Source organism: Belonocnema kinseyi, chromosome 8 (assembly GCF_010883055.1).
Source record: "Belonocnema kinseyi isolate 2016_QV_RU_SX_M_011 chromosome 8, B_treatae_v1, whole genome shotgun sequence".
In the NCBI taxonomy this organism is placed as follows: Eukaryota; Metazoa; Arthropoda; class Insecta; order Hymenoptera; family Cynipidae; genus Belonocnema; species Belonocnema kinseyi.
In genome coordinates, this window is record NC_046664.1 from 64,891,062 (window position 1) to 64,907,752 (window position 16,691).

The 16,691-nt window shown below is 32.9% G+C and overlaps 1 protein-coding gene across 1 annotated transcript in view; it reads right to left on the reverse strand.

Annotated features, from left to right (window-relative positions):
* Nucleotides 1-511: 511 nt before the first annotated feature.
* The window catches only part of LOC117178519, a 117,277-nt gene continuing 101,097 nt past the window's right edge, over nt 512-16,691 (reverse strand). Inside the window, exons 3-4 of the mRNA XM_033369947.1 lie at nt 12,145-12,280; nt 512-553 (exon numbers count right to left, since the gene is read on the reverse strand). Coding sequence (XP_033225838.1) covers nt 524-553; nt 12,145-12,280 — 166 coding nt within the window. The 3' untranslated portion in view covers nt 512-523. The remainder of the gene's footprint in view (nt 554-12,144; nt 12,281-16,691) is intronic.

Here is a 16,691-nt window from a genome sequence, read left to right on the forward strand (position 1 = left end):
GCCAATTAGCACAAATGGTAAGTTCCGACAGTGCCTACAAGTGTGCCTACTGGCCGCTAGATGGCAATACCGGTTTCATATGTATACACCTGGTAGCTTCATATTCATACTTCTAATAGGCGGGGCAGTTTTGGCTCAATTCAGGAACACCGAAAATTGCCTACTTAACCGCTGGGCTCAATTCGGGACGAGAAAAGAAAGGGTGGTTGACCCCTGGCTCAATTCGGGTGCGCCCGTTCCTAGCCATTTACGGTCATTATAGAATATAGAGTAGAGTTTACATTCTTCACAATAAAGAAGAAGGGATTTTGGCGGCCGTCGTTTTTCTTTATTCTTTCTGAATTTTATTTCAAAACTCTCCAAATTTTTCCACCTTTTTAAAGCTTTAATTTGAGGTTTAATTTGCAGACAAATTTGATTCACTTTGTACATTGAAAATGAAATTGAAATTGGAAATGAATTGTATTGTAAATTCGAATACAAAAGTTCAGACCTCCCGGCGTGAATGACGGCGAGACGTAATTTACCGTGAACGTAATCCTTCGCTCGATTCCTGGAAAACGAAGAAAAAATGATATACAAATAAATTTCAATCTGAAAATATAAATAAATATCAGTTGCGGTTAATTATCTTCAAGAGTTTATGTGTAACAAGTTATAATCATATCTTGATCATATCATATGGGAGCGCTCACTTATGATGTCACGCCTTGAGGGGCAGGGGGGGGTTGATATTTTCTTTGAGAAGAATAAAAAAGTGCTAATAATCAGGTTTATCTTTTTGATCATGTTCATGTCACGTTTCATTCCCATATTTGAAAAGATTCCGAAAAGTATTTTTTAATTATTTTTAAAAATGTGAAAGTGGGGGGGGGGTCGACAGAACGTGACGTAATATTATAGGTAGGGTCTCGTTAATTCGTGATATCCGGACGTGTTTTGACGTTGTATTTCGTAAGCTCATAAATTTTAGAACTAAATTCTTTTCACGGATTCGTAGTTAACCCCATCCCGAGGTATCCTCTGGAGTGAACTAATAGTAAAAATTTGTAGGTTATGTTTGCACAAACTGCAACCAATTCTAAGAATGGGAGGTAATGTTTGAGGTTTTGTAGCGGAATTGGACATTTGAAAATAAAAATCATTAATTATTGAAGAAAAGCTAACAAATTTTAAGATTATGTGGTTATGTTTGCACAGTAATACCAGAATTTGAATTTCAGTAGAATAAGGCGATTGACTTTCAGATGTAAACAAAAAGATCATTCGCCAGTTGAAAGTCAACTGCTTTATGTACGTAAAATTGACTCTATAAGTTAATTTAAGACAGAAAGATTGTTGACTTTCCGTCAACGCGTGCGTGTGAAATGAAACTTATAGGTGAATTTAAGTCAGCTGATTGTAGAAATTCATCAAATTTATGCGCTTTCGTTCAATTATTAGGTACAGAACGTGAATCTTCAATCCTTTTCTATATCTTCTTTTATCGCATATGTACGATTATTCTATTTATAATCAAAATCCATTATAGATCTGAGTACATATATCAAAATGGAAACGTTGACAAAACGACTACCATGAGCGCCATGCTTGAGTGAGCAATTTGAGTAGAACACACAATCGGTATCAGAGAACACAAATGAAACATTGTTCTTGGTTATCAAACTCCTGTGAAATAAATGAGACTATTGCAAACGAACTAGGAAATTTATTTTATACCACTCTAGCGTCGTAATTCTCACTACACTGTTAGAAAAATCTGAATTAAATATAATACAAATTTATATGAAGTAATTTGCATAAACGGTATTGATGTTTAATATACATTAAAATATGAAAAGGTGTACATTTTATATTAAATTTATTATTCAGGTCAATATATCAGCTTACTTGAAAATTCAAAGTGTATTCATTTCTTTAAATCTTGTCCCATATTCGCAATTAAAGTAATAGTCCAGAATTTGACGGTTAGTATGCTTTTTATGATTAAACTGCAACGTACGGGTGGAACTTTTTCCAAAATTTACCCTGAATAGTCGAAATTTAATGTTAGTACAGTTGATTGTAGGTTAGGTCTGTTCTTTCTTTGCGTAATTAAACATTTCGACTTTGAATCCAATTTTATCTTTGAATAACTGGACGACGGTAGCATACTTTATTATTAAGAATCGAAAATTACTGCTAAACTTAATTTGATTTTGTGTAAAATGAAACTATCTGAGTGATTGTCATTAATATAAATAAAATCTATAAAATATAAAAAAATGTAATAACAAATTTTTTATTTAATCTATATTAGCATGTTCTTAATCGTGATTTTATATGCTGGAGATATTAATTTTAATGTACATTGGTATTTTAAATTTATTACTGTTATTAACAATGTACTTTTCGATTAAAAATGGTGCCATTGTGAGGCGATAATTATCGGGACAAGGTTAAAAATGAGAAATTATCTTTAGTCCGTGTAAAATTAAACCAGCAAGATTAATTTTTGTTGCAGCGAATTTTATTTCTAAACTTAATCCTATAATAACGTAGTGAACGGTTATTCCTGATATCACCCATGTGGAAAAATTTAGTGGCGCTGTACTGTTCTGTCTAGTCAGCCTTGATTCGACACTTTCGCGGCACAGTCTGACTGTCCAGTGGCTAAACTTGGACGTAACGCTCAGATCGACTAGTTTCTAGACAAATCGTCTATTTTGATAAAAAATCATTAACAATATAATTATTTTCTTTTGCATAAAGCTCTAATATATGGATTTTTCAGTTAATTTAAAAATTAAAAATAAATTTATTTACACACAAAAAATGAAAAATTGAATTTCCGCATATCTTGTACATACACCGGTTGTCGAACTTTTGATATAACTTCATATTACGTAGATGTAACTTTATCCCCTTTCCTTAACACATTCATCTATCTCAAACTTAAAATTTTTTCATTTTTGTCGGCTATGAATTTCAGTTCATTACATCATACTATTTATTTCAATAAAACATTAACAAGTTTTAAACATTCGAAGTGCATGATGTGTGAATAAATCATTGAAAGAATAAGGTTTAGTTAATTTAAATATAATTAATTTAATTATACTTGCGATTATTATGATCAAATCTTATTTTCTGGGATATTATCAATATAATAAATAGCATCATACATATTAGAATGATTACAAATTAAATCTAAATCAATTAGAACTTTACTATATTATTCAATTGAAATAAAATATTCTGAACCATTCTTTAAAAAAAATTGTTGTTAATAATAAAGTTTGTATATTAAGTTTTTAATTACCTTAAATAATACAGTCACACAAAAAAATCTTTTTCCGGATCTGGAGGTCAGGCCATGTTTACTATGTGTTTTTGGAGTCGCTGAACCTGAATCCGATGACCAAAAAAACCCAACACGTCAGGGTTTTGACATAAACACAAAAGAACTCATAAAACTTTGTTTTCGAATCCCGAGGTCAGACCATGTTTATTATATGTTTTTCGAGTCGCTGGATCCGAATTCTTAGCATAAAAAACACCAGCACATCTGGGTTTTGATTTTCAAAGAAACTAGCGAAATTTATTCATCCGACTTATAGAGGCGTTCCACCGATTTAAATAAAACCTTTTGCATTGTGTTGCTAAAGATGTGTAATGAAAAGTTTAAAACCATCTTGTCGCTAGTTATTTATTTGTTTAAACATATATTTCCGTAAAATCGTTTTTAAAGTTGAATAATTTGAACAAATGCAGTCCTAAAGCCACGAAAACAGTGTATTTATGTACCTGGGGGTTGCTAATGATAAATTTAGGGATGAAAAAATTTAAGATGGCGGCCAATTTTTTTTTTAATTTGTAAAAAAGAAGAACTCAAAATATTCCTTAAGGCGTTGGTAGATAACATAAAATAAATTGGACTTGAAATGAAGGGTGAAACGACCCTTAAATCGAGTAAAACACCCCCAGAAAATGCTTTTTGACGTTTATCTTGAAAATGGTGCATCGAAAACAATTGATTTATTTTAGAAAAATAGTAATTATAATTTACAATAAGGATGCTAGTACAAATTTCTCCTCTGGGGTCATACCTTTTGAGTAATCAACCCTCAAAGAAGGGGATGAGTTTCACTTTGCAGGTGGCAGGCTCATTTCATGGTTCATATCTTGAAACAATATGGTTTTTTACGGAAATTGTACAAGGTTTAAATTGTAAAACGGAAAATTCTGTATAATTTCAGTTATACACTTTTCTTGCAGATGGAAGTCAAAATGTCAGTCAATTACTGTTCAATTTATTGAGAATTCTTTCTCTATTTCAGTCCGTCTGGCAGACGGAGTGGTTTCAGTAAGCAAAAAATTAAATTTAAAAAACAGGTGAGTAGATAGATAGGGGGAATTCTGGCGCACTTTTTTCCGTACGAATAGCAAACTTGTGGCTAGAGTTCAGAATGCTGTAAGATTGGTTTCGCTCCTTGTGCTGACTTACGAATCACAGTTTTGAAGTATCCGATCCACGCTATCATTACGTCATCGTCGATTCCTGGAATCCTTATCAATGTGAACATAATTAATTAAACGTTCTCCTTTGATATTTGCCGACATGGGCGTCATATTTTATATGATGTTAAACAATTCTCGGTAAACAAAATTCCATCTTGATGACGTCATCGTCGATTCCTGGAATCCTTATCTATGTGAAGTAAATTGAGTAAACGTTTAAATACGTATTATTTTTTCAGTCTCATGATAATTATTACAGCATGTGGTGAAATACTACGAAAAGGCTACAGAAATTTGATGGAGGGGGTAAGCGTCTACAAGAGGAGGTCACTTCTTCTCTTTCTTCAGTTTGTTGTCAGATGCCAGATTGTGAAGAAGAAAAGCAACAAGAGCTAAAAAGTCGTTTAAACGTATTCCTAAAGAACATTCAAGAGCTAAAGCAAGCCGTTCACGTGCGAACCGATATACAAACTCTAACAAAGAAATTTAAAAGTGTGAATCTTGAAGATAACAAGCAATGAAGGAGAAACTAAACTAATACGTCCAAGAAAGGCAATTTTCCATGGAAATAGAACAAAACGGAAAATTGCCTTTCTTGGACGTATTGGTTTACAAAAAATCTGATAACACACTAGGACATGAAGTTTACAGAAAACCCACGCATACAAACAGATACCTACATGCCTCCTCCCAACCATCTCAAAAACAATCAGTCATCAACTCCCTTGTATACAGAGCTGTCTCCATAACAGACAAAGGTAACTTACAAAAGGAATTACAAAATGTTAAACAAATCCTAATACAGAACGATTACACAAACAAACAAATTGATAAAGTAATAAGAAAACACTCTGAAAATCAAGTCAACACGACCTAAGAAAGAAAGAGAGAGAAAAAAATGACCATCACCTTGCCCTACATACAAGGTGTCACAGAACAAATAGGAAGAATTCTCAACAAACACAACATCCAAACCATATTTAAACCACCTGCGAAAATAGGACAACTACTAAATAACCCTAAAGATAAAAAGGCACCCTTCAGTGATCCAGGAGTATACAAAATCCATTGTTCTTGTGGCAAAGTCTATATTGGAAACATTGAGAAGCAAGCAAAATCTTAAAACACCCTAATAACATCAATAGGGACAATGTATATAATACCAATCCGATTTGGCTTTCCGTTCTCCGGGATTTTTTAAAAAAAACTTGATTGGCCAATCAAGTTCGACCATTCCCCACGGTGGGGCGCTCTAGCCAATTACAGGCATCGTAGAAAGTATACCTAAGAACATCATGACCTGATACCTCAGTTTAAGGTCAGCCCTGAAGATGTGAACTGCAATGTTCACGAAACGTCGGCAAACAACTCATAGTTTTTTACACGAGTGAAACCCGAAATATCTCTTTTTATCATTCACCTAACGTTTTTAAGTTAAATTTTTCCCACACCTTGCACGCATGATTATAATCTTCATCTGAAATATCCTCATCATTTAATTTAGAATAAAATTCCTCTTTTGCTGGCAAATATGACAAACTTTTGCGTATTGAAAATCGTACTCTTGCTTTAATTTTAAGAGTTTCATTGGAACTGGATTTTTAAAATAAAAATCTACTTTCTCAGCTATCTTTTTCAACTCAAGGACAAACTACGGGACGCAGTCCTTTCTACGATAAACTTGAGGTTCAGATTGTGAATCGTCAAAACTGCATTTTTTGTAATAAGCAACACTTGTAGGTATATGTTTCTGATAAGCATTTCCATGCGTTTTGACAACTGGCTCTAACAAATAATCCATGTCAGCATATACTGCAAATTAAACCCTCTCTTTGTATTTATAATTTTTAAATTTCAAAATGTTATCCTCTTCTGTGGGGAGTATTAGTGTGCAATTATTATTCAGATTATGACAATCAATTTTATGTTTTTCAAGAGATTTCTCAAAATTAAAGTGACACAGACACCTGTCACAAAATAAGCGGAGCAATTCGCGTTTGTTATTTGTGATTTCACTAGTCTAAATAGATTTTTGATTAAAGCAAAATGATAAACTTCTACATTTGAATCAAAGTTAGCATTTTCAATCATAAGAAGGTGAATAGTAGCTTTTTTAGATATTTCTTGGCTTATAAAAGCTGGAACAATTTCCTCTTCCTTACTGTATTAAGCAGACTCTAATCCGTACACATTTATACTTAAACCGTTCATTTTCTCAAATTTTGGAATGTCCTCAAGAGTAGTTGGAAACTTGATGTCATTATATTTGAGTTCTGAACCATCAAGCTTAGGATAAGAACTGGTTCTTCCTTCATCTTTTTTCACTGGGTGAAGAGCTGTCATTACTGACCAGAGAAAACAATACGAGCCTTTATTTTTAATATTAACTACAGCTTTTTTTCTCTGTATATAATCAGGTAATTCAGTGAAAGTTGAAGCTCCAACTTGAAAAAGTGCGTATCTATTTATGTTAACTGTTAAGCTGATAATTTCTATTAATGTCCACCCTGAATCTAATGTTTTTAAATCTTCAATTTTAACTGCAACTTGTTAAAGAATTTTATCCTCAAACCATTCACCAATATTCTTAGACATTAGAATAGTATTATTTTCAGTACAAACACGTTTTGCATCGATTTTTTCCTTCCCTCCCACTAATGCCTTGAACATACCTGTGAATTCAACACAAACTTTGATATTACCTATATTATTAATTGCATTCTTAATTCGTGGAATACACATGCGTTTACAATCATCCAAAAATTTATTTGAATCTTTATGAATTAAATTTGTTTAAAGTCCCGTTCTTATTCGTGTTCGAAACTCACTTGCTAAAACATCCCAACTCACCCTCTCACACAGTTTCTTGGAAGCTTCATTCATACCAGTTCCTGTCTTGAGCAACTTTTTGAATTTTCTGCTTGCTGTCTTCAGATCACCAATTAACGTCATAATCGCATGTTTTTGGCCCACGGATAGCAGAATATTCTTCCTCAATATTTTGTTTAATATCCTGATGTTTTTAGTTCCAGCCCTCGTCCACAATCTACTTTTATCAGCTGCTGGGGGTTGCTTCTCGAGTATAAGTTGATATCCCATCTTCATGATTTGTAGAACTTTTTACATTTTTCGAAATCCAGTTTTAGCTTTAAATGGAGTCAGCGAACACTTATAGAAACACTGTGTAGATTTTCAGTTATTTAAGGTTATGTAAGTCCTGTTATCAACTGATGACACTTGTAGAAACACTGCGTAGATTTCAAGTTATTTAAAGGTTATGTATGTCTTGTTATTAACTGATGACACTTATAGAAACACTACATAGATTTAAAGTAATTTTAAATTATGCGAATCTTGTTATTAACTAATGCAATCACCGAAAAAATTGTACTTTGATATAGATCTTGGAGCGTTTTATATTGATGAAATATGGCAACACTGTCGACAAGGATTCCAGGAATCATGATGACGTCATCAGAATGGAATTTTGTTTGTCGAGAATTGTTTAACATTATATGATATATGATGCCCCTGTTGGCAAATATCAAAGGAGAACATTTAATTAATTTAGTTCACATAGATAAGAATTCTAGGAATCGTCGATTGCGTCATCAGAGTGGAATTTTATTTACACCAGAAATTGTTTAACATTATGTGAAATATGATGCCTCTGTCAGTAAATATCAAAGGAGAACGTTTACTTAATTTAGTTCACATAGATAAGGATTCCAGGAATCGATGATGACGTCATCTGAATGGAATTTTGTTTACCGAAAATTGTTTAACATCATATAAAATATGACGCCCATGTCGGCAAATATCAAAGGAGAACGTTTGATTAATAAAGTTCACATTAATAAGGATTCCAGGAATCGATGATGACGTAATGAGAATAGAATTTTGTTTACCGAGAATTGTTATAATATCAAGAGAGTGGTTGCAGATCTTGGAAATTTTCAATGATCCAACATTGCGATAAAACATTTAATACATATTACTTTAGGGTGAAAAACTTAAATTCCGGGGATAGCAGGTATTGCATAGCCTAATATTGCGATATCATATATCATATCATATTCCATATTTTTGGGGCTGAAAAGTTCCATTCCCATGATTTTTAAGTATTGATTTCCAATATCGGTAGTGTGGATCGGATACTTCAAAACTGTGATTCGTAAGTCAGCACAAGGAGTGAAACCAATCTTACAGCCTTCTGCACTCTAGCCGCAATTTTGCTATTCGTACGGAAAAAAGTGCGCCAGAACCCCCCCCCCCCTCACCTATCTACTGATGTGTAAAATTTCGTAGAAAGAAATATTTTATACTGACTGACATTTTGACTTCCATCTACAAGAATATTATTACACCCTGGTCAGCAACTTAACATCCTATATATCTATATACACTTTTGTCCAAAAACGACCCCCTTTCGAGATATGAGCTGTGGAAGGAACGTGCCACCTGCGCCGCACAACTCACCCCCTAGTCGAAGGGGTGTTTACTCCGAAAGTAAGACCCGCAGAGGAAAAATTCATACCAGCAGTCTTATTGCAAGTTATAAGTACTATTTTCCTGAAAAAATTATTTGTTTTCAATGCACCCTTTGTAAAATAAAGCTCAAAAATCATTTTGTGGGGGCGTTTTGTTCGATTTAAGGTTGGTTTCACCCTAATTTCAAGTCAAACTTATTTTATGCTATCTATTATTATCTTAGGGAATATGTATATGAAGTATTAATAATTAATTTTGAGTTTTTTTATGAATGTTGAAAATAATTAGCCATCATTTTGAATCTTTCAGCCCTAAATTTATAATTAGCATTCCCCGTTTACATAAATACACTATTTTCCTGGCTTTAGGACTGCACTTGTTCAAATTATTCAACTTTAAACGATTTTAAGGAAATCTTTATTTGAACATATAAATAACAATTAGCGGCAAGATATTTTTTTACTTTTCATTACACATCCTTCGCAACACAATGCAAAAAGTTTCATTGAAATCGATGGAACGCCGCCAGGTTTTCTAGTTTTTCATTTTCAACATCTAACGTGACTCCTCGATATTACGTGTGTCTGCATCCGGGGCACTTCCTCGCAGTGACAGCAGGCAACGGAGTGAGCTTGTGATCTGATTTTTGTTTAATATGCAGCTAAAGTCAAAACGTTGAAGCGTTAAATAGCTTAGATTACGAGGTTTTTTAAAGGTTATGTCGAAACCCTGACATGCTGGAGTTTTTTTAACCTCGGATTCGGATTCATCGACCTGAAAAACATATAATAAACATGATCTGACCCCTGGACAACACAACAAAATGTTATGAGGGTTTTTCAGGTTATGTCAGAACGCTGACGTGCTGCGGTTTTTTGGAGCTCGGATTCGGATTCAGCGACCCCAAAAATTTATAATAAACATGATCTAACCTCCAGACCCGTGAACAAATTTTTTATGTAAGGCTGTGCAATTATTGTATATTATCTTAAATATGTAATAATGTACATTTGATTATTACTTGAGCATTTATGCAATTATATATTGTAAGTGCATAAATCTTTTACTCCAAAATGATTACTTTCTAAATTCACTTTTATAATTTTCGTTTCAGTCCAAACATACATTCAAATTCGTAAGGGACTCCTAGATAACGCCATGGCTATCACTAGACAACAAAAAGGTTTGCATCCAACACGTAGCAAAATTAGACAGCGCCAGTGTAGCACCAGTCCAGTATTGCATGAATAGACATCCTTGAGAAAAATTGTACTGAATTTAGCATGATTCAGGACTGCTACGAAATTTTTACACGCCGACATTTTAAGAAGTGTCTTACTTTCATGAAATTTTTCTCTTAACTTAATTTCAGCACAGCAAGAAAGTTTTCTTTTATAGCTTCTTAATTTCAACCAACCTTGTCTCCACAATATGGTTCATACTATAAGTATGATACCATAAGTATAAGTAAGACTACATATTCTTTTTCCTAGGGTCTTAAATTCATTACCCCTTAAATTATAAATATATTTGATACACTAATCACGAAAATTAAAAAAATTTAAATTGTGACATCTTCGGAACCTTTGGTAGTGAGGTCTCGAATTTATATCAATTTTGAGTTATTCAAATTCATATAGTAAAATAATTTCTAAAAAATAGCAAAAAAAATGGTTAGACCTTAAAATCATTGACATTAAATGCACTAGATTTTGTCTAGATTCAAGTAAATTTGACCTCAAGTGTGTTTTGAAATTTATATCGATTTTGCACAAACAATTTGTTCAAATTTCCTGTGCTTATTATTTTTCCTTCCCACATACCACTTTAAGTTTTTCCTGATAACTGTCCCATTTCTCATTGAAATAATTTGTCCATTTACAGCCGCAAACGTCTTTCAAAACCAAAAAAGTAATATAAAGTAAAATTAAAAGTATTCAAATTATTCGATAACCGATATTACTGAAATTTTGAATACATCATTTTAGTATGTATTAAAACGAAATTTGTTGATAAGAGTGAAAGTATTTTTCATTTGATAAATATGTTATATCCTATTAATCGCTAATACTAAGAACTAAAAACTGAAAGCTTAACAATAAACTGCCGAAACCCCCTAGGAGTGTCCATGAACTAATTAAGGTTTTTTGATGGAATGGTATCCGAATTCTTGCTGATATAGAGGGCTAATTGAAACCTGTTTAGGCTGTTGAAATTACTTCTTACAGAATTATACAGGGTTTCCAAAAAGGCTGAAAACACCTAAAAACTGCCCAGATAAAATATTATTCAAATGGGTCAATGTCATTCTTGCAGTAACTTTTAACGAAAAATCCAATGGTGACTTTCAATTTGACCTTGAACTTTCCCTTCAAAGTAATCTCAAGATCAATTTTTTTTTCAATGGGAATCCCTATTTTTGACACCGCCAATCGAAAGTGCGGGAAATTTTATGTTTAAATATGTGACCGTCTGCGAAGAAAGGGACCTACTATCGGGAGATAATTCGAGTCCTATGGATTTGACGTTGAAAAAGTAAGTGAAGAAAAAATGGTAGCTTAATGAAAGAGGGATCAGTTTAAACGTGAAAATGTACGTTTGAAGTTTGAAGCAAGTATGTGCTTCTTGTTGTCTTCATGCAAATTGCGATATTTGAAGTCGGTTTTTTGTATAGGAAAGCAAGTGCCAGAGGCCAAAGTGAGGCTCGAAGGCACAAGTTGGATAGGTCGGGCTGAGAAAAACCGAGAACGATTTTTCTGAAAAAATGGCACCACGTTGGTTTCTGGCACTTGATTTCCTGTATACAAAAACTGATTTCAAATATCGCAATTTGCACGAAGGCAACAAGAAGCGCATACTTCCTTGAAATTGTAAATTATTACAGATAGTTCAACTAATTACCTCTAGTTTCCATCGCTTCATTATATTCATTAGAAGTTACTTACTTTTCATCAGATTCTCAGATCTGTAAGCTACAAATTTTTTTTTGTAATATTACTTTTCGGCTCATTGACATACAACATTTACAGCTTAAAAACTATCCCTCTTTTATTAAGCTACCATTTTTTCTTCACTTACTTTTTCAACGTCAAAGCCAGAGGACTCAATTTTCTAACCGACAGTAGTGATACGTCAAAGCTGAATTTTGCTTACCATTGCACCTTTAGGCGCCGTATCCGTGAGCTCCGCTCGCATCGGTCCGTTTCGGCTATACGCAGGAGCGATGGGGCTCGTTTTCGCAGATCTGACGTTTCGTTTCGGCGTATGCTTATTATATCCATCTTCGTAGCTTAATAACAAGAAAAGTTATTAACTTTAAAAAATTCTTATTATTGAAAATGAAAGAGTAACTTAAAAACTATCAATTGGCATAAGAAAATAAAAATCGATTTTTTCCGCATTAGGTCCCTTTCTTTGCGGACGGTCACATATGTACTAAGGTTATAGACCAGGTGTGACTTTGCAGGTCAGCTAAATATCATTAAAAAGGGTGAGAAATTTTATGTTTAAATATGTACATGTTAAGTGCAAGGTCAAATTGAAGTTCACCATTGGATTTCTCGTTGAAAGTTACTCCAAGAATGAATTTGACCTGAGGAAATACAGAGCAGCCCCGTTCTTTAAACGTAAAATTTCTCGCTCATTCGATTGCCGATGTCGAAAATAGGTATTCCCATTTAAAAACACAAGGCTGAACTTGAAATGACCTTTAAGCTCAAGATCAAGGTCAAATTGAAGGTCACCATTGGATTTCTCGTTGAAAGTTACTCCAAGAATGACCTTGACCCATTTAAATAATACTTTATATTCAGAATTATTTAGGTGTTTCCAGACTTGTTGAACACCCTGTATATATTACAACATTATTTATTTTATTTATTTTTTATTATATAATATTTCGTATTAAATACTTCCAATAGATATAGGGTGAAATATAGGGTATTAATCATTCTTTTTCAAATTTTGTAAATCTCTTAAAATTGTTTAAATCAAATGAAAATTCCTTGATATCCTTTGAATGTCATGGGTATCTTATGTAGTCTCGTAAAATCCCTTTAAAAAGGTTGAATTTTTAGGAAGTTCCTAGAAATCTTTTTAAATCCTTGAAAATCCATTTAAATCTCTATAAAATCGGTTAAATTGTGAAATCCGTTTAAAATTTATTAAATCTCTAAAATCCATGAGAATCTTTCTAAATCACTTGAAATCCCTTTAAATGTTTTAAAAACTATTAAAGTTACTTTCAATCCCTTAAAATTCTTTATGATATTCGGGAATCTTTTGAAATCCCGTGATTTCTTTTGAAATATCTCGAAATTTCTTCAAATCTCTTAAAATCTCAGAAAATCCTTTTTAATCCTCCAAAATATTTCTCAATTCCTTAAATCCCCAAAAAGTCTCGAAACATCTTCTGAAATCTCTTGAAACCTGATCGTAGTCTTTGAAGTCCCTAAAATCTTGTAAAATCCCTTAAATAATTGTGATTCTCTTTGAAATAGTACAAGGTACTTTCTTGAAAATATTTAAATATTTTTATATAATTTAAATTGTTTTAAACTTCCCATATAATCCTTTGGATTCATTTGAAATACACTAAAACTGTGATAATGGCCTTAAATCCCTTGAATTCCCTTGAAACCGCATGAAATCCCTATAAGTCTTTGGAAATCTCGTCAAATATTATACAAATTATGTAATTTTGTTACATACTTTGTAGACATTTGACATTGACCTTAAAATCCCTTGAAATCTCTGAAAATCATTGGAAATCATTTAAATCTTTTGAAATCCCGTATACAGTATTAGCAATTGATTTATATTATTGATATATTGAATAAAAATATAAAATCTTGTGAAAGAGAGGAACAATATGGTTTAGGGGGTTTAAAAATTCAGAAATAATCCTTATGTAGTTCATTAACATTCTCCGAACGTACACAATTCATATTAAGAAATGTCTGTAATCATAAAGCAATGTGTATGAAAAGATCGAAAAAATCTTCAAAAAGAAAATTGAAAAGTCACATAAGAAGATAAAAAAAGTCTTATCCGGGTGAGTAAAAATAAACAGCGAAATGCCGGTAGCAGAGAAGTGATTTATGGCGATAGTTAGAAGCAGAGGAATAAGTGGAAGATTTGTCGGTGACTAGATAATCTTTGAAACTTGTAAAACGTTTGTCAAAGAATCAGTAGTGTCAATAAAATTAATTTTGGTTCACTAAAGCAAGCAACGTCACAATGTGTACTGTTAAATATATATACATACACATGTGTATACAGATTATTACAGAGGTAGAAATTAATGTATTTGAGTGCATTGCACACGTATGTACAAGGAATGAAAGTATCTATGCATATATAGAAATGCATAAGCTTCTCGCAAGCAAAGTGTTGACACTGGGGAAAAGATAAGATTGCAGGCGTTGGCAACCAATCAGTGTACTTCTCCACGTAGTGACGTCACCGTCCTCGCAGATATTAGCATGGCGCTTATAGAAGCTCAAGTTTCAAAATATTTTCTGTAATCGATAAGGTTACATATAAAACAGTATTCATTCAGATATTTTGAATGAATCACATTCCGAAGTTACTACAATGCCTGAAATACCTGAAAAGTATACAATTTGGAATAATACTAGGGAAAACCTGCGAAGGGCATGCCATTTTTTAAAAAGATCCCAAAAAACTCCCAAAATGGGTTTTAGTTTTTTATTTTTCTACATTATTGTGTTGTAATTAAATTAAAAAATTTTTAATGAAAAGATTTTAGTATTGAATAATTAGGTATTTTACGAACCCTGCTCCTTCTGTCAACACATATATTTTTTATGACACATGCGTGATTTCAGCCCTTTTTGACGCCCATGAAGCGGGGCTAAAGCTTTACTTTTTACTCCATCGGGAGTGAAAATTATACATATATGAGCTCGCATTTGACGACAATCAGCTCACTCACTGTAGAAACTGTAAGAAAATTTTGGTTGCAGATAATAGAATTTTGCGGTATTTTATAGAAAGTTACCATTTATAAGTAATCAAATTACCGCAGATTACCACAAATTTCCGGAAATTATAAAAAATTAAAAGTTGGATTTTTGATAATTAATGGTAAGTCACCATATTTACCTGCAAAATTAAAATAAATGCCCAAAAAATGTCCATAAATTTCCGCAAATTTCTATACATCTTAAAATTGAATTTTGGGAAATTTATCTTAAGTTACCTTAAATTACCTTGTAATACTATCATAAGCTACCCAAAAAAAGTAAATTTCCAAGAAATTTATGAGAAAAAATTAAATTGAATTATATTTGTATTGCGCAACAAATTTTCTAAAATTAGTCAGTGTATCCTTTATTGAATAATAATGAAATCAACTATATCCGTGCAGAAATATTGACATGGCCCAAGCAGGGCCCAGGCTTATAAAAAGTAAGGCCTGGCCTGATGATCTAGCCTGGGTCGACTCGAATGAAACGCTAAATCAGGCTAGGGCCAGGCTTTATCGCCCAGCTTGGCTCTGATTTAACCCAGGCCTGGCCTTAGTTTATGATCGACTTCTTGCCATTCTTTATTTTCACAATTAAAAGTAAAAATTAAACAAAAATATTTTTTATTTAAATTGAAGTTGACAACTGAATTCACAATGGTTTGAAATTTCAAACATTCGCTCGAATCTGATTCGAATTTGCAATTTGTTGTATTTTATTCATTACCTCGCCGGGTTCTGATTCTTCTTCTTCATCTGCATCATCAAAATCTATGTACAGTAATTTCTTAATTGACGTGCGTCACATATATTATACAATTTAAAGTTTTAAACATCATTACATAAATTAACAACGTATTTACACCTTATAATTTGACAATTTTTTCTCTATTTAATGTTAGAAATCATGTGCAATCTTAATGTGAAAATATTATTTATAATTAATAGAAGTTCTTGCTTGCAATTTCAGTGCGTAAGTATAGAGGATACTGCCGATCGCTCGATACCTCCCGAATTTTAGAGTGCTTTTTATTTTAGGGATTTTTATCAATTTCATTTTAATGGATGCCACTTCATAAAGTTTTAAACTTGAAAGTAATAAGTAAAAAAGAGGATACTACTACGCCATCTGTCGTCCATTTAAAGAACTTTTACAATAGCAGAACCCAAGCTCGAACGATTGTGAAATTCAAGCTAGGCCCAGGCTAGGGGCGCCCAACCTGGCTCAAGTCTGGAACTGAGAAGATGCTTGGCGATTTCTACACGGATAGGACTTAAATAAGTTATTTATGAATAAATAAAGTACACGTTTCCAGTGCTGAACTATTAAAAATACTCTTAAAAATCTGCCCGCATCGCGGGCACATTCTCATCACGCGCTGCGCGCGCGGCTCGCAAGGTTCAACGCGCCTAGTGCGCGCGACGGTTGAATCTCGCGCTTCGCGCTCGAACATAATTACACCTCGCGCTTCGTGCTCGGATATTTATTCTTTACATTTGGAATGCTTGAAAAAAAAATTATCAAAAAGATCTCTTTTAGATGGCAGTATTTATATGCGTCTTCATATTCTGAATTGTCTACTTAATTAATTATAGTTAAATATTAAAATTCTCAAAGCTCTGTAGGCTTTGAGGTACACATTCTCATCGTGACACTCGCGCTGCGCGCTCGATTTCCAACAGACATTTGTAAACAGGTTTTGTTGGATTT